Raw genomic sequence first — 18873 nt, 5'->3', positions numbered from 1 at the left:
TTCAAGATTTTAAGCACTTAAGAAACATAATTCCCAAATCTTTCCCTCACTCAGAGCCATGCAACTCTGTTTATTTTTCTTGCATTTTTTTTTGTATGCAGTCCCTAACAGTCTTCAATAACTGGAGTTCACAGGTATAAAGTTACAAGATAGCAATACTTCACTTAACCTTTTTAGCTTCAGACTGTCAAAAAAACTTTCAGAATTTGCTAAGAGGAATGTGGAATTTTATCACACATCAGTTCCTGACAAACTTCTTATTTCTTAAAACTTCTTAAAACACTGTATATACTGTTACATGCTGTAAAGATTTGGACCATTACCATGGTGTTTGAATTGAAGTAAGAAAAAAAGAAAAATGATTTTTTTTTTTAAGTGAAGTAGTTGTATTGAATATCTTTCTGTCCAAATGCATAGCCCCATAGGTCTGCCACGAAAACATGCTGAAGTCTCAGTTTATATACAAAATCAAGATCTGTCATATAGTCTCCCTTGCTCCCCTGCCTTATACAGATGCATTTAGATGTGGCTTATGACTGTACATACATAAAAATTAAGCTTGTATTTTGAAACAGCCTTTGTGTTCTCGGAAATGTGAAGTCTTTGGGCCAGGGGTTGAAGTCTGCTATTGTTTCTTTGCATCTCTGCTTTTTCAGTTCTATGTTTTATCTTTCAATATGTGCTGCAAGAACACAGTATGGCAAAGTATGTGGTTACTGCTCACATTCATTAACTGAATTTGCAATAATTTCCGACAAACCGTAGCAAGAACTTACAGGATTTTAGGACTGCTTTAAATCCAGAAGGCTGTTCAGAATGGTCTGGTCTCCCCCACCTCTGTGTTTTTAAGGCAAAAAACCCTACAGTGCACAAAGTGACTGCGCGAACGCGTCCAAATTCGTGTGAATAGGGAAGAGGAAGCGCTTGCGGGACTGCGCGTAGCGCTCCGCCACCCAGCGGTGGGCTGCAGGAATATAGTCGGGGAAAGGGGGTTTCTTATTCACTGCGGGTTTGTCTGGTTACCGGCGTGCAAAACCAGCTCATGCTTTTATCCTGAAGCAGACGTTGCCGTTAGCTGATGGACGCTGTTGGGCTTAAGTTTACCTCAGTTTAGAGAAATGCAGTTGTGTGCCTCAGAACAGAAGCAAAGGTTTATAAAGCGTTGGGGGGAAAACCCAAGCGTGTGACCGTAACCGCTGCCCTGGTGGAGGCGTGCTGGCAAGCCTTTGCGTCCCGGCGCCCTGCGGAGCTGCTGCCGCTTCGGCCTGGGGACCGTCAGCTGCCCGGACACCTTCGCCGTTCAGCTGAACGGTGCCCGTGCGCTCGCCTGCGGCCATGCGTGTCGCGGGACTCCTTCCTCCGCTTTCCGGCGGAGGCGGCGCTGCTCGTCGGGAGCACTGCTCTCGGTGTGCTGGGCATCGCCAGCACATCCAAGCCGCGTGTCCCGGTTCTTCCAGCCCGTCAGTCCTCCCTCGTGCCGTCCCACGCGCAGCTCTTCAGCAATACGAATGCCCCCCACCCCGGTTCAGCCGCAATTGAACGAGGGTTAGCCCACCGAAATCCGTACGAGGCTTGAGAATGATGAAGAGTTTATACAGCAGATTATTTCTGAAGGTCTCTTGTGGTGTTTTAACATCCTATGTGCTCAGAGCCTTCACAAGCTGACATTCTTTAATAAAATCTATATTTGTCAGCAGTGGCTTGTCCCCTGCACAAAGGAGGACAATAGGAGAGATTCTTCTTTTTGCTATTTGGTCCAATTTGCATGCAATTAACAGCTAACGACAGCAACAGCCAGCTAACATGTCAACTCATGTGGCTGATGGCAATTCTCTTGCGAGAAGGATGGAAACGTGTTGGGCCTCGCTCTCCCATGCCACAATCAGGTGCTGAGGTCTTTCATGCCATCGGGAAGCACAAAACACATCACACCACTCAAACTGTACAAGTCATAAGGTAAAACACAAATAAGCAACACACAAAGGCACAAGTTTATTTTTCTTGGCATGCCTGCTACTGGAAACATAGCCTAATGTGTCTTCCAGGATCTATTTAAAGCCCCCAATTACTTTTCCCTTTGGCTGCCACCTAGTATACCAAATTTTTACAGTGGAATTAAAACACCCCCAAGATGTAGGTTTATGTAATGGAAACAATGACAGCTCCCTAACTATACAAACTGGGAGTTACTATACCAAATAAACCACTTCCTTCAGTGTTAGCAACCACTGAGTCATAAAAGTAAGGGCTGAGAGTTCATTGTTGTGAAGGTTTACAGATTCGCTGTTTTTTGCAAAATAAACTCCCAGTATGGAGCAACTTTTCCAGTGGTACATTGTAGGAATATACAAATTATTGCACTATTTTATATTAAACATCTATCGTATGTCAGTGATTTATAGCCTGCTAGGAAAACCTGTTGCTCTACACTTACAGTTGAATTTTTGCTTGACAGTTGGAATTGCAGTTGGGTGCTGGCCATACAGAAATATATATAAGTGAACTAACAAACTATCAGCATACAGTGTTGGCTAGAAGATGCAAAAAAAACCCCCACTTAATGGCTGCTAGCCAGGGGAAGCCGAACACATCAACAGTGGGGCTAAGGCCTGAAACAAAGAGCAAAGTGCAGGAGAACAAGGGCCAACTTTGCTGCCCAGTGCAATAGGCAGGAACGGAACCTGTTGGTTACAGTCTGCACAGAGCCATGCATAAGGCCTACATTTCTGCTCTAATCTCCAGACCAGATACTGTACTTTTGCTGACTAATGCATGACTTTGTGTTGTTTGGAAAGGGTCATTTGCATTGCTGCACATTGTTTTGCAGAATTCCTACAGAGATAAAAATCTTCACGGTAACTCAGTTCCCAGAGCTTCCCTCCTTTGCTAAAATTAGAAGGGCAAAATCCAGCATTTGAAAGGGGATTGCTTCCACAGAGAATGTCCATAGAGAATGTGGCCAAGGGCTGTAGCAAGCCTGCTATTTCTGTAATAACTGACAATCTAAAATAAATAAATTCTGTCTTTCTTAAAAAATATGTTCTGAAGTTTTGTTCTCTGTGCTTCTGTGGCATTAAACTCAGTCACAATTCTGTTCAGTTAGTTACTTTCTTCAGGTAAATGTCCATGAGTGTTACTACTTAGAATTACTTAGAACCGAGCAGTATCTATATCTCTTATGAAGAGCAGTACAATTGTTCACTTTGCCACATGCTTTCAAATGCCTTAGTCTACACCATAATTTCACCAAAAATATCAACGTTGCTTTTTGGGTCATCCTCATGTTCTAATTCTTTGTTATGATCCTTTGGAGAGGTGCATACACCATGTTTTTGAATGGTCTTTCTCTTTCTTCTGTGAACGTACACACAGTGATTCTTTTCCCTCTCTTCAGAAGGTGAGTTGTTTGCACTGACGGCAGTTTTCAAAGCTAACTGTAAGCAATTGTAGAACCTAGAAGGAAATAAATGCGTAGTTATTATTTTTGTAGGTTTGTACAGGATCCACAAAATTACTTGGAGAAATTAATAATTTTGTATTACAATCAAAATGCATGAAGAAAACTAAATCATTACTAAACTTTAAATGTTCCAATTAGTACTGTAAGAAAAATTAGGAGTAGCAGCACGTGTCCTGTTTATGCCATGTCACTTGTCTTTTTAATGTTTGTATATTAGAAATCAATTAGTGGATGTACCTATGTGCAATTAAGGCCCTATTAATTTTACAGAAACTATAAAATGTTATCATCTTAAGTGTCTAATGAGCAACTGCATTAATGGTGAGCTGGACTGCTACCATTCGTAGCAACTTTAAACCTCTCTGACAACTACAGAGATTTTAAATGGGCAAATAAAACCAAACTGATCTTAGTAAAAATAAGTGCATCTCCAGCATCCTTTTGATCTTCATGCCATTTGGCTCTTCTGCCTATTCTGTTCCTCATACCTGGAAACAAAACATAAAGACCCCAAATTTAGGGTCTTTCATCTCCTTCATGAATCATCAGTTTTGGAAACTGTAAAAAACATGCAGGTGATTAAAGTGTGCATTGCAATCTGAATACATCTGAAACTGTTACTGTGTTAAAACACCAAATGCTGCTGTTATTGTTAGAAAAAGAAACTTAAATGCTACTCAGTAACAAACTCAGTCTGCAAACTCATATTGCTTATAGGTTTTGTTTAAATAAAGAGTTTACAGTCTTCAGAGCTCAAAGTTAATTGAACTTCTATTTTAGATCTGTAACTTTTTTTAACGTGTAGGATTCTTCTTACATAGCCTCTCCTATCCATTTTCACTTTTGCATTTAATGTCATCAATAGGATTAGTGTATTCCAACAAACCTGTCAATCCTCCTCATGTTCTCTGCCATTTTTTGATTAGCTGTGTGTATCAGAAATTCGATATATTCTTCAGAGACCATCAATTTCCCCATGTGGCTCAATGGAACTTCTAAGCAATGAGTGCTCCGCACAGCCTAAAAACACACATTTAAGTAATCATCTAGTATAAAGATTTTTATTTTATAGGGTTTATTTAAATAATATGGGAAATTCATTACAAGAAGAAAAAACACGCACAGAATTGTTTAATTTGCTGTCAAGTAAAGTAGGAAGATTTTTTCTACCACAGTATTGTGAAATAACTGTCTTTCACCTTACTATTCAGATCTCGGCTCTTAAAAATTTGAGGTTAACATTAATGAAATATCTGGTTAAATTCTTTATAGTTAAGTAGAAAAGTCCTTACCATCATAATTTTTCCTCTTCTGCCAACTGTAATGCCAGAGTTCCTGAACCCAGAATTAATAGCTACAGAATGCTGCGGAACAAATAAATGTCTTAAACAGGTCATACACACTTTCACAGAAAGACTGTATTATGGATCGCAATGCAAGTCACGAACCCAGTTTTGCAAAAACTTACTCAAAATCATCTCCCCAAATTAATGCAATAATAGTTACATTCAGATGTTTGTAAGATCAAACCCATGTGAAGACACAAAATGTTGTGGCTGGTTTTCAGAGAACCACAGTCAATTGATTGTCTAAGCTTAAACCATCAGTGCAGAAGAGACTTTCATGCCTCTCTTGCACTGTACTGTTTTATCTTGAAGAGCTGGTAACCATACAGGCAATCGTGCAACACTTTCATAGCTAAAAGGGCAGCAATATGGTAAGAGAAGTTCATCAGCTCTCTCTTCTATGTGAATCATGGAACAAAACCATCATGCATTAGACTCTCCAGAGCTGTTCTGGAAAAGCAGAAGGCACAGGTATTACTCAGTTAGCTGAAACACTGGAGCCAAATGGCCTGGCAAGTAGCAAAATGATTTATAAAAAACTCACTTTCAGCCAATGAAAGCAACATAGACTCACTGGGAAAAATTTTTTTTTTTTTAACCTGCCAACCTGCTTCAGCTAGAATACAGACATATAGTCAAGTAATTTTGTTTTCTAAGAAGTGCAGCAAAATCTCTAGTAAGTTTAAAGCTATGTTTTCTTCATTAGCTTATTTTTACTACCCTAGTTATTAAACATGCAGTACATCTGGGAATATTCTTAGTGTTAAAACCTACTCAGGAGCCAATACTTTTACTTGTGCAGCAAGGAATATAACAAAACAACAATGTAACATTGGTACTTGATGTAATTTTACCAGAAGTTGTGCATCTTGCAGCTCTTCACACAGCACATGAAGAACAAATGGTTCAAACTTGAACACAATGTCACCAGTGGCTTTCTCTAGTGCAGTCATCTGGAAAATGCACAAAATATTTATATTAATACTGCAAATGTGTACTGTTACTAGCAAAAAATGAAAATAAGAGCTAGCCAGTGAGTAAAACAAGCATTAAAAATGCAGGAAATGAATCGGGTTCTTTCAGTTGCTTGCAATTTTTTGTTGCTCATAACACACACAAATTGCATGGACTTCCACATTTCTGTTAGCTAAACTAGGTTTGATAGAAATTCACAGCAAGATAGACTTTAAAACTTTAATGTGCTTCCCTGTTTATTTCTTTGTACATTCAAATGAATTGATATAGTCAGTACAGCACAGGAAGACGACTTTTACTGCAATCAGATGAAACCTGAGCAGTCAGGTTTTTTTACGCTGTTTTGTACAATCAAAGACATTTAGTTTCTGAAATACATTCCTCAACTTCAGAGAACTTTCAGGGTTACAGCAGATTAAATTTATAGCTTAATGTACTTGATCACATTTTAATCCTAGTTTAAACAATAATGCAAAACCTACTGTATGAGAGTTAAAAAGATTAAAAAAAGAAAGTCAGAGGTTGAAATTACAGGCATAAACCCACAGGAAAAAAAAAAGGCAAATAACTTCATATACATAAAATTCCAGATGTTACCTTAAGACTCCAGTTTTGCAAAAAGGGTGAGATACTAGTGACAAATTCTCCTACATTCGCAAGTATGGTGAAAGCTCTTGATGTTCTGTACTGCACAGTATTACAATTTCTGTTTTTCTATGCTATGTTTATGTAGAACAATCTCAAGGGTTGATGTTACTTCTTTCCTTTCAGAAAGGTTGCTTTGAGGCAGTTACATTATTTATTCCATTTTATGATTATTTAATCCTATGTACTGTTTGGGTTCCCCCCTTCTTATTCACATTCACTTGCTTAATCCACAGTATTAAAATTTTGCTATATTAATTTGGGAAATTTCAGCTGCTTTCTCATGCTTTTTTGTTTTTTGTTTTGTCTATCCTTTCTCATGTTTCCTGCAAAATGAATATATTCAATAAAATCTTAAGAAAATAATCAAATTCACCTGCTTTTTTAAGACACTACTGACAGTATAAAAGGAAACTGCTTAAGTGACAACTCTTTTCCTTTTAAATACTGAAAAATAATTAAATCTGCTTATACAGCATCCCCTCTGTAACTTATTATTCTGAGTTGAAAGCAGCTCTCTCTGAGTGACTAAGTCACACACTTTATGTGCCAGATTTTAAAAAATGCCGAGTAACCACAGCTGTGCTAAAGCTGATGAGAACCAGAGGCGATCAACATTGCATAATGCAGTGTTGTGCAGAAATACCTAAACTAACTTATTTAGCGTTTGCGTGGGCCTGGAAGCCAACTGTGTTGGCACAGTGTTCCACTGAGGTGAATCTGCTCTGCCTGAGGCTGTGCTAATGTGGTCAAACAGCTTCCTTACCCCAAACCAGGTTATGCAGAGTTAGTGCGGTTTCTCCATGCAGGACCGTACGAGGCCGGCTGCGTACCCTCGTTAGGGCCCTGCGTTATGCAGCGTCTGTCTGCACTGTGCTGATTTCAGCAGGAACGCAAATACATGCAGCAGTCCACATAACACAAGCTGGGACCAACCACGGATGTGTGCGTTTCCTTTTCAGGTATCTTCCCACCTCTGAAAATTCTGTTCTAGCCATCAGAGCAATATAGCGTACTGCTTCATCAAACTGACCGGCATTTATTGCGGTTGGAAGCCAAGTTAGACAGACTTGTCTGAGAGTCAAATACTGTAACAGAGAACATACTATTAACTGTGACCCATGTGTACCATACCAGAGGGAGTGTTTTAAGGGTTTCTGTTTCTCTGAAAAAGCTAAGTAATTTAGCAGATAGTCTAGAGACAGATTTTTCAGTGTGAATAGAAATACCCAAGAAAGTCATGATGACTAAAGCCATACATGAACATTAGCACTGCCCCAAGGCTGGCTTACTAGTTTCGTCAAAAAGCTTATTAGCAGAATGAAATATTCTGAGTACAGGTTTTTATTATCTTATTGCTTCTAAGTCACTAGTTTCCTGTAAAATCAATTTAATAGGGAAATACCAAAAGTAATTTTCTGTTAAGTCTGTAACGTTTGAGGCTCAGCCCTGCTCCCAGTGAAACTGATGGAAAAACACCCAGTGGAAATAGGATTAGGCCCTTCATCTACAAACAGTCAAAGTCTAACTGCTATAGTGAAAGGACAGAAAGTATCTGTCAGTGCTAAGATACGTAAAAAAGCTCACACAAATGAAAATCCCTCTGTTTCAAACACAGGAGCAGTTGATAAAGCAATACCGAACGGGAAGTGACTGACTGCGTTTAATGACTGACCACGGCAGAGCCTTTACTGCAGCACAGTACGCTACACAGGCGGCGTTCTAGAAACAGCACGTTTGTGCTACAGCAAACGCTTCCACTTCAGCGCTGCACAGCTGCAGGCAACTTGCTAGCCTGGGTAAAAGTTACAGCCTAGCCAGGGCAGCGCACAGAGCACTGCATTTGGCAAAACCTGCTCCAGAAACGGGGCAAGTACTCATCAGACACCCTGTACTAAACTCAGACAACACTCAAGGGAGGCATTTGGCACTGTCTGCCAGCAGCATGAAAAAATAACAGCAGAAGGCATACCTTATATTCTATCCATACAGACATGGATAAAACTAGGTATGCAGAAGTCCTGGAAAAAGCAGAAGACTCTGCACATGCATATCTTAAAGTATTAAACAGCAGCTGCCCAAGTTCTCCTGTATATATGGCCCAAAATCCAACGTTGAAAGTGACTGAGTTTAATACCTATAGTATGTCAAGGAAAAAGTAAGCCATTTCAGTTTAATATTAATTGTATAATTCTCAGATGATATTTGTATGGTATCAAGAACCTTGTGAACAGATACTTCATAATATATAAAGCTTTTTCTGTGAGTATTGTGAGAATAAAGGTGTAAAAATCAATTACAAAACAAATATTCTAAGCTCGTATTGTTGAGGTTGATATACACAGTGAGGTCAAATGATCTCCCAGCTGAAAAGCAAAACAGACAGAATCCACGAACTCTGCTTCCCCCTCTCATTTCCTAAATATTGGACTGGCCAACCTTTACCACATAATAGAGTATAGCTGTCTAAAAATTAGTCAAAGGCATTTTTCTTACACTTGCAATTCATGTAGTAAAAAATTATTAGCAGCCTACCTATTAAAGGGAACAGAAAAGAATAGAGTAGTTCCTCTGGTAAGAGTCAATTGCAATGACCTGCTGGGTCCTACTCAACCTGAAATGGACTGATGGAAATTGCAGCAAGCTCTGTTTTGCTATTAAGCTGCTGGCACATAATTCAGAACAAATATTAATGAAGACAGATTTTTCAGAGGAGGTTTTTTTTTTGTGCACATGTGCAAATGTATGCATATCTGTAAAGTGAGCTATGAATCCAGTGAGAGAATTTGTGACCTTGTAACTAACTGCTTCAATTTTGGGATACGCAATGCAAAGAGATGTAATGAGAGAGCAGTCTACTTTGAAAGCATACTAAAAAAACCTTGTTTCTTGATTATTTTTAATTTTCAGCAAATTTTAAGATACTATATTAAAAATGGGGCATAAGAGATTCACTGTTATACTATTTTCAGGTGTCTGCTTTTAAATGAAGGCTGTTCTACAGCAAGCTGGGCTTATGACAATTTGTAATGAAGCACTCGCTATATACAAAATTAACATGCTCATTGGCACGTTCACCTAAACATGTCTACCTATAATGGAGATACAGTAATTTCATTTTGGTTGCTTCTTGAATTGCTGACCAAAAACATGAAGCCAGAATGGCCGTAGCTTATGAAACAGTTCATGAGGATAACAAACTGTATTCAGTAATCACAACTGACATATTCTGAAAGAGGTATTACAGTTACTGCTTTAATGTGCATGTCAGATTCGAACTGTTGGAGAGCAGGATAAAGAGCACACTATCCTGCATCTGTGTCCTGCAGGAATGTTGCTGCTTTCTCTGAAACACAATCTCAGCTGCTGCCTGACACAGAACTTTTTACTAGGCAGATGCCTGGTTTCATATAGCAATTGTTACTCCAGTGTTAATAAGGAATATACTGTTTTCCTTTAGTCCGGCCTAGTCTGCTAAAGACTAGATCATTACTTCTTAAGACCAGCTAGTACCATATGGAAAACAAATTTATTTTAGTTCTGGACATGAAGGTGTTTAAATCAAAATTAGTCTCCAGTTGATACCTTGCTGGCAACCTAGTGAGAAGGGAAAACAAAGATTTGATGACTAACTGCAGAAATTAAAGATACAGTTATACTACAAGTAATCTTTCAGGAAAGGAACTATACTTGCTTAAAAACTCAGTTCTGCTTATTCTGAGTAAGGAAAGGGTTTCAAAAAAATCAAAACCACTATATCTTAGATTTTCAGAAACTACTGTTTAAAAGTCAGTCTTCTGCTTCAGAAGCAATACAAAAGACTGAACTCTCGTTGGAGCTACTGTGATGCTCAAAGATGCTACTCTAGATAGTGAATAAAAAATTACTTGAGCTTTATATTAGCCGCATTTACAACTATGCAGGAAATTAGACATTCAGCTTAAAAGTATTCTCTTCAAAGAAGGCGTTTGAAGTTTATTAAGTAGAATACCTAAAGAAAAGTTCATTCTGAAATTAAAGCATCAATTCAGCTCAGTATCAGGAAGGAAAAAAATACAGATTTCTTCCAATTCCACGTAACGTTTTTTAGGGCATAGGGAACACCGTATTAAATAAATATAGAAGTTGTAGGGTATTGTCCTCTTACCACATCATCTTTGATACACATTTCGTGTGTTACCATAAGCCATGAGCAGTTTTTCTTCTGGACCTCATATCTGTTAGCATCCTAGCAATAAAGAGAAATGATTAAACTAGCACTATAGATACATGACCATTTATCTCATCCTTGTATAAAAGGAATAATTCCTTAAGAATAAGTAATCTCATAGCTTTTAAAAAATTTTTAAGGTATGAAAGTGTATCTACATAAAGGTAGTTTAAACCCAATTTACCTATGATTATATATTCTCAGCCAGATAAAGCTGTAAGAATGCGATCTGGCATTAGAAAACAAAAATATTTGAGTTATCAAGCTGTCAGCATGAAAAATCAAGTTAAGAGACGGCTAACCACTGAATGGTGCTTTTCAGCTCTCATACAGCGAGATGTTCCACGTTAAAATGCATTTGTTTTCGGCGTTTCTGAACCACGCGCGTGGCAGCGTTCTGCCGCAGTTCCTCTGCTGCCGCAGCGTGCAAAGTCCGCGCTTCACGCTGCGGCCGGGACGCGACACACGAACGCAGACGCGTCCCCGGGGTCAGCGACTCGCGGGCGGGCGGGACAGGCCCCCGCGCTCCCCTGCGCCAGGGGGGGTAAAGCCGCGCTGCTGATCGGGGCACGAAGGGCGCAGCGGGAGCTGGGCGCCGGGAGCCACGGCGCAAGGCCTGCGCTTCGCCAGGGAGCTGCCTGTCCTCTCCGGGGAGCCGCACCGACCCCGACGCGACTCAGGCGGGCACAAGGGCTGGGCCGGGACCGGTAACGGCGCTCCGTCCTCGGCAGGGAGCCTGCGGGCGGCCTGAGGCGGGGCTGCGCGGGGAGGCCGGGACGGGCGGCCGCGGCGCGACTCACCGCGGCGAGGAGCTGCGCCAGGAGCACGCGGCCGGCGCAGGAGCTGGCGGTGCAGAAGCGCGCCTGCCCGTTGAGCAGCTCCACCACCGCCGCGGCGCGCGCGTCCACGCTGCCCTTCCTGCTGCCGTCCGCCCGCGCCAGCCGCTGCTCCTTCCGCCGCGCGAAGGCGGCCATGACCATGGCCGCGCCCGCCCGACGGCACGCCGCGGCGGCCAAAACGCCTCGGCGCGCGCGAGGGGCGGGGCGGCGCGAGGCTAGGCGGGCGCCGCGCCCCCCGGCCCCACCGTGGCCCCTGCCCCGCCCCTAGCTGCGGTCCGCCGAGCGCCCGGGCGGCCCCGCTCCACTCCGCTCCTCGCCGCGCCGCCAGACGCTCTTCCGAAGCGCGCGGGGGGTGCGGGCCCCGCCGCCGCGGGGCGGGGCGGGGGTGGGCCCGAGGGGCCGCGGAGCTCGGCTCGCTCCGCTCTCGGGGCGGGAGGAGGCCGCCCCAGCCCGGCGGCAGCCGCCGCTCGACCCCGCTGAGGGGCAAGGGGCGGGGCCGCGCCGCGAGGGGCGGGGCCGCGCCGCAGCGTCACGCGGGCTCGCGGCGGGGCGTCGTGCGCCTCCAAGCGCCGGCAGTGCGCGTGCGCGGGGCCGCTCCCGCTCGGCGCCGAGCAGCCGTCAGCCCCGTCAGCCCCGTCAGCGCGGCCTCGGGCCCGTCCCGCGCGGCTACACCGGGTGCGCCCCGCTTCTGCCGGGGTGTAACGTCCCCCGCCGGCAGGGGGGCGGGTAGCCTGCTGTAAGCTCGTTCCGTCTCTACCGTCCTGGCCGCTTTAGAGGTAGTTAATACGTAAAGAGAGGTTACGGAAAAGGTTGTTGCTTCAGAAAGAAGTCTGAGTTTCAGACCTTTGATACTGGGTGATATTTTTAAAGGCTTAAACTAAAGACCTAGAGCTATAGCGGCACGCTTTAAATTTGTCGCCACACGAGTATTGTGTGCCTACGCAGCCCTTGGATTGCGTATCCAACTTGCTATAATTAAAGCTGGCCATTCTTGAAACTAAATATTGCTAAACGGCAACTTTCCTAAAACGGGCAGTTCGGCCCGTTTTCAGTCCTCCTCGCTCTCCGGTTACCGAGCCTGTTGCTTGTCAGCTTGTCCGTGAGGACGCAGCAGGAGGCCTTGCAAGAGCTGAGACGGCAGCGTCGCCGGCTCTCTCCTCGCCTGACGGGCCGGTCGCCTCCTTGTAGAAGGCCGTCGGGTCGGCGAGGTTTGATTTCCCCTTGGTAAACCCGTGCTGACCGTTCCCAGGCACTGGAAGTTGTTTCCAGGCAGATTTGCCCCGTCACTCTCCCGGGACGGAGGCGAGGCTGGCCGGCCTGCGGTTCCCCAGATCCTCCTCCTTGCCCTTCTTCGAGGCAGCAGCGATGCTTGCTTTCTTCCAGTCCTCCGGAAGCTTTCCCGATCGCTACGACCTTTCAAAGATAATTGCCTATAACTTAAATAGTAACCGGGAACAGGCACTGGAATATTGGTCAGATTAGCCAGTCAGCCAACGTAGGAAAGGCTTTTTGTCAGCAACTCAAAATATATTTCCTAGGAACATAATAGTAAATTATCAATGTTTTTCTCCAAAGTACCGTACCTCTCTGCAGGTGTGGTAGCCAGTGCAGTGTTCACAGGAGCTATTGCAGAAATACCACTAAAGATAAATTATTTGCATGTGATTCTCTTTATTACCCATGAAGTCCTACAAATGATAGGGTTAATTTTTTGCCTTTTGCAGGATTTGTAAAATGAAAGGCTGCAATTTAAATCACTAGTGAGCCTTGATTTAATCAGTTGCTTGAGAGGAGGTTGTTCGATTCCTTTGTTTTGAAGGTGCAAAATAAATTGTGAAGCCAATAAAGTATTTTTTTTTTCAGATATTCGAATCATTCAAATTACTATGGCAATGGCAAGAAATATGATGAGAGCTGTCAGAGTTTTTGAATTTGGTGGCCCTGAAGTGCTGAAACTCCAGTCAGATGTCTTAATTCCTGTTCCAAAAGAAAATCAGGTATGAGTTCTCTGAACTGAAATAATGATATTGAATGATATCCCACCTCTAGTGGGAATTGAGTAAGTTATACAAAGCCTAACTTCTTCATCCTGAATTTGTAGCTGTTGATCAGCCTATTCACATACTGCCTCAGGCATCACATTTAACATTTTTTTCTTTTTACTGTGATATGAGTTACATATTCCATATAAAGGATTTTCTGAAATGTTTTCAGTTCAACAGTAAGCTTTTAATACACTGCTGTGGATTCTAAGTTTTGTATCTTTTTAATTATTATTTAACAAGCATCTTCTTTTTCAGGTATTAATTAAAGTCCATGCCTGTGGGGTAAATCCTGTGGAGACATATATTCGTTCTGGAGCTTATGCTAGAAAACCAGCTTTACCTTATACTCCCGGCTCAGATGTGGCTGGTGTTATTGAAAGTGTTGGGGAACATGTGACTGCATTCAAGGTATTTATACTTTGCGTTTTAATTGGGATTTGTTTATGCATCTTCCTTGCATGATTACTATACTATTGTAGCTATATGTGTTGCCTGTAAGCATTTAACGTAGGGGATTACACCGTCATTGGCTGTTAAAAACATGCAACAGGCTCATGTTAGCAATTTGGAGTCTGCAGACTGAACCGTGGGGAAGTTCTTCATGCTCTGTGTAGCTTGAAGAGTTACAAGGTCTCGGGAAGTGGCAATTCAGTCTATTCCTATAAAGCAATGAGATCTGGTGTACAAAAGCTGTGTTTCAGAAGTATTTCATATAGTATCACAGAAATATTAAAAGTTGGATGCTTTCTGTGTGAGGTAATAATTTCATGCAGAACTGAAAAAACTTCTGTAAAGTTGTGGGAAAATGGGAATAGCTTTTATTTTACTGACTTCTAAAAAAACCCTGTCTGAATTACATATTTGTTAATAAGTCTGTTCAAATACTTTATTACTCTAGTCTAAAACTCTTGGGACAGGAGAAGGAAATTCTCCAATTGCTAAAAGGTATCTATGAGGTTTACTCAGTTTTTAGATCAGTTCTTCCTTTCAAGTCGTTAGATTGTTGGTCTCAGACAAACTTATAAATTGTAGTTAAAATCGTGTTGGGGAAAAGATACTGGAATTTCCTCACTTTGAATTTGAGTGACTCTTGCTTGAGAAATGACAGATTTGTTACCCAGAAAGATCGTGTTTGTTCATATTTTCTTATCTCATATATCCATTATGTTTGCTTTTTGTTTTTATGAAAATCATGATGATTTGCTTGAATGAAAGAGAGAGAAGGTGAGAGCAATATTTGCTATAGACAAACATCTTGAAAATGCTGAATAGAGGACCAGCCAATTCATTTCATTTGCGTACTCATAATGCTTGAGAAATAGCTGTACTGTCACGTAGATTTCTGCATGGTTGGTAATAACTGAAGTCTGAGGACTGAAATAAATGTTAGACGCACACACATGCACACACACATAAAGTACACTGAGAGATGTACTTCCTGTATAACCTACTGAATTGCTGCTTTGAATATTCCCTGTTGAAGAACAGTGGCAATATTTAGCTACCTTAGGGTATATTAAGAGTGTATGTATATTTTTAAATGAAAATAGTTAAGAACTGTTTCTGTGGTCATTGTAAAACGTTTTGAAGTTTTTCATTTGGAGCTTGTGGATGGAATTCTTTAGTGTTCAGTTTCATTAATGCTAATATTAATGAGGCAGTAGATTTGCATGTTACACTGTAGAGCAGGGGATATAATTATGACCCTTAAATCTAAATATATGGTTTGTGTTGCATTTATTGTGTGTATTAGCATGTATAAAAATCCCTGAGATTTTTAACAGAAAAGTTTTTAGAAAAAATAAACTTCTGTGAACTGGTCCTTAATGTTTATTAAGGAAAATATAAGGGAAATTATTAATAATTATTAATAATTTTCTTTCCCTCCCTTTACAGAAGGGTGACAGGGTTTTTACTGTTGATACCATCTCTGGTGGATATGCAGATTATACAGTCGCTGCAGCTAATAGAGTCTTTCCTTTGTCGGATAAATTGGACTTCAAGCAAGGTGCAGCAATTGGAATACCCTATTTCACTGCTTACCGTGCTCTTTTCCAAAAGTAAGATGCCAAATCTAGCTTGTGTATTTTGCTTTTGAATATTTAAAATAATGAAGCCCATACTTTTATTATTCTGTAAAATGAGAGGGGATCAATGGGTATGGAATGATTTAAAGACTTAAGTTAAATTTGTTAAACTGATGGAATTGCCAGGTAACTGTGACATAGAGATTATTGACTGTATTATTCTGTTAAGTATTTCTTGGAAAGGCTCCTTCAGTTTGCATCATGTAATAAAATGCAACTCTTTTCAGTACTCATCAGTATTTTACCTGGGGAGGAGAAATGAGACTAGTTGTCCTTTCTCAGTTGAACTGGCACTACGCTGTAGAGCAGACCCATGTGTTTACTTTGCGAGCCTCTGCCGGAGTTATTAACACACTACAGTTCTTGTGTATGTGGTCCAGTCTGTCGCTGCGGAACAGGATAATGAGTAGAAGCCAGAGTCCCTTGTCAGCTGGATGAGAGTTGGAAATCTGGTTTAGTGTGGTAGAACAAATGAGCAGAGCTGGTGTGGTTTATTTTAAGATCTGGAACAGGTGAAGATCTTGAATCAGGTTTCAGTATCAGGCTGTTACTTGCTGCTGGTTGCATGATGGCTTAATTTACATATTACTTAAATTTATGAATTGTATGGTTTATACTGTTTCCTTGTTCATTCTGTGTGAAACTAGTGAGAAAGAAGGGATTAGATGTCACTGTATGTAATCTGATATTTTATGATTATTTTATTCATAGTAATTTGTTTTGTCATTCAGAGGACGTGCCAAAGCAGGGGAAAGTGTGCTAGTCCATGGTGCGAGTGGGGGAGTAAGTATTTCAAGAATCTGCAAGTTATAAGAAACATTGTTTTCTGTCTTTGTATCTGCTTTAGGCTGTGATGTGATTTACATTTGCATCTATATCAAGAAGCTGATTATCAAAATTAGGTTTTCCTTTCAGATGCTTTAGGATACTTCTTTTTTTAAAGCAGACTGTGTTTTCCGAAGTAACTCTATGAAACTGCTTGAATGGTTGCATAAGGCCACTAATGCAGAGGGGTGCATAGTAAACATACTGCTGCAGTTGAAAGTTGGTCCAGAAGCTGTATAGCCAGTCTATCTCAAACAAAGCGAAGAGCAAAAAGCTGCAGTTTTAAAACGGGTACAAGATGTTCTCAGTTCTCTGAGTAGTCATCACTGGTGCATAACTACTATGCCTTTCTGAGATATTTTTTATCTATTGGCTAACAGCTAGCTGCACAGGGAGAGATACTGGAATATAAAAATTCATGTCTGAATAATATGTGAATTAGGCATCTAGTTCCCCTTTTTTTCACGACAAGCTAATTTCAAAACTCTTTACTATTAAATTACTTTCACACAACATTCTAGTTTGTCTTCCATATTCTGCACTTTCTTGCTCAACTTCTGCTAAAGGACAGAACAGCTTTTATAAACTGGTCAATTTTCCTGAATTATTTGGTTGACAGCAAAAAGGCGATTGTGACAGTCAAATAGGAGGAGGAATTCAATCTCTCTGTCAAATACTAGAACGGCATTCAGCCTGGTAGCCTCTTTTTTTCCCCAATAAACTAAATGTAGTGTTTCTATTCTTACCTACTTTATATGCCTCTGGAAAAGATATCTTAAATTTGGTTTACAGAGGCATATTGTGCAAATCTGTTTTTCTGTGGTTTTGTAACCTTTGTTATGGAAATATTTGCAGAAGCAGTGAGAAATGTCTAGGTTTGAAGCATATACTGAAGTGAAAAGACAGTTTGTGCTCCATCTTTTCTTCTTTCAAGTGATGCTGATTTCCATAATGATCCTTAAAAATGTGCCTCCTTTTGAATTTTTCACTGAAAATTTTGTTCTATATTGAAACAGCCTGATGTATTTTAATTGATGGTGTTTGCTTTTTCATTTTGTTGAAAACTGATGATGTGCTGTTGAAAAACAAGTTCACATTTGACGAACAGAACAGGTTGGTTAGAGCCTGGCCAGACATGGGGGACTGTGACAGGTCATGGTGGATTTTTTCCAGAAGACTGTCCCTTTACCCTGTGTGGTACTCACATGCATAAGTTAAGTTTAAATAGCAGAGCCACAGAGTGGAGTTTTTGTGGTCTCCTTTGCTTATTTATTTTTTAATACCAAAAATATAAAAATGTACATATCTTAACATATCCTGGAGGAGGTATCGAGCTGTACGGTTGGTACAGTGGGCTGCCAAATCTATAGCTTCAGGAAGCTGGCAGTTTGAGACTAAATCCCAAAGAGGCAGTGTGCTTTTTTTCAGTTTCTTCCTCCTTTTGTTTTCACATTCTGTATGCCATGGAAACTAAGCAAAACCAAGAGGTGTCACTGGTGTGCCTTAAGGGATCGTAGATGCCAAAGTCAGGTTTTTATGCAAGCATCCCTTATCTCTGAACATCTTCTGAAGTATCAGATGGGCACAAAATTCTGAAAATTTGGTTTCTAAAGGTATCATTTAATCTGTTTGTGAAAAATGCAGAAGTAGTGTTCATAAGATTTGTGCTTGCAGATTTTCTTTGCAGTATGTAATGCTGGTATCAGTAACAGATGATTCTGGGAAGAGAAGAAGGTGCAGACTGTTTTCTTTGGCTTTATACGTACAAATATGTATGTTCCAACTTTAACAGGCAGCATTCTACATGGATTTGTATAAAATGCTGATAGCTATTTAAAAAAACCCCTTCATTGTGCCTATGAAAACACCTTTTCTTTTTTAAAGATTGTTTGGCTAGCCTTAACATCCAGTTTACTTATTGTGGGGGGGGAAAAAAAGTTCCCAGGCCAAGTTTTTAAATGGTTATGTTTCAAGTTGCTGGTAGAATATGTTAAATTTAAAATAGAGAAGGAGATATTAAAGAAAGAGATGTGACTTTTTTTGTCATTTCCCCCCCCCCAGGTGGGAATAGCAGCATGTCAGATTGCCAGAGCTTGTGGTTTAAAGGTTTTGGGTACAGCAGGAACTGAGGAAGGCATGAACACGGTTCTGAGGAATGGTGCTCACCAAGCATTTAATCACAGAGAAGCTAATTACATTGATAAGATTAAGGTAACTATGTAAGGTTAAGGTAATTATGTATCATACCTAGGTGATGTAATATGTATTTTTTCTTATTAATGTTTATACAATGTGAAAAGCTGTTTGCTGAAGTTTTTGTAAATGGATTTATGTAGGAGTAATAGTATACTGCCTTTTTCATTTCTACACAATAGAAAACTTTTCCAGGCTGGAAAATCTGATCTTTCTTCTCAGATAAGGGCATTTAGAAACTCATCCAT

General features: G+C 40.9%; 2 protein-coding genes across 4 annotated transcripts in view; one reads left to right on the top strand and one right to left on the bottom strand.

Moving 5' to 3' along the window:
• The window catches only part of CRYZ (crystallin zeta), a 67315-nt gene that overhangs the window by 44971 nt on the left and 3471 nt on the right, over nt 1–18873 (top strand). Inside the window, exons 1-6 of one of the 3 annotated variants that reach the window (XM_067301406.1) lie at nt 11174–11343; nt 13339–13472; nt 13776–13928; nt 15417–15580; nt 16339–16390; nt 18494–18643. In XM_067301406.1, the coding sequence (XP_067157507.1) occupies nt 13362–13472; nt 13776–13928; nt 15417–15580; nt 16339–16390; nt 18494–18643 (630 nt within the window). In that variant the 5' untranslated portion in view covers nt 11174–11343; nt 13339–13361. Of the gene's footprint in view, nt 1–11173; nt 11344–12078; nt 12252–13338; nt 13473–13775; nt 13929–15416; nt 15581–16338; nt 16391–18493; nt 18644–18873 lie in introns of those variants that run through there. The other 2 variants (XM_013945115.2, XM_013945116.2) reach the window with 2 other exon arrangements.
• TYW3 (tRNA-yW synthesizing protein 3 homolog) lies at nt 1969–11722 on the bottom strand. Its single transcript, XM_067301407.1, has 6 exons — nt 11437–11722; nt 10574–10654; nt 5661–5759; nt 4753–4824; nt 4347–4480; nt 1969–3453 (listed from the first exon to the last, which is right to left on the bottom strand). The coding sequence occupies exons 1-6, from the start codon at nt 11614–11616 to the stop codon at nt 3231–3233; spliced, it is 789 nt and encodes a 262-aa protein (XP_067157508.1). The 5' UTR covers nt 11617–11722; the 3' UTR covers nt 1969–3230.

This window comes from Apteryx mantelli, chromosome 8 (genome assembly GCF_036417845.1).
Source record: "Apteryx mantelli isolate bAptMan1 chromosome 8, bAptMan1.hap1, whole genome shotgun sequence".
Classification (NCBI taxonomy): Eukaryota; Metazoa; Chordata; class Aves; order Apterygiformes; family Apterygidae; genus Apteryx; species Apteryx mantelli.
The sequence above is the reverse complement of the archived record's forward strand: the minus strand, read 5'-3'. Positions and strand labels throughout refer to the sequence as shown.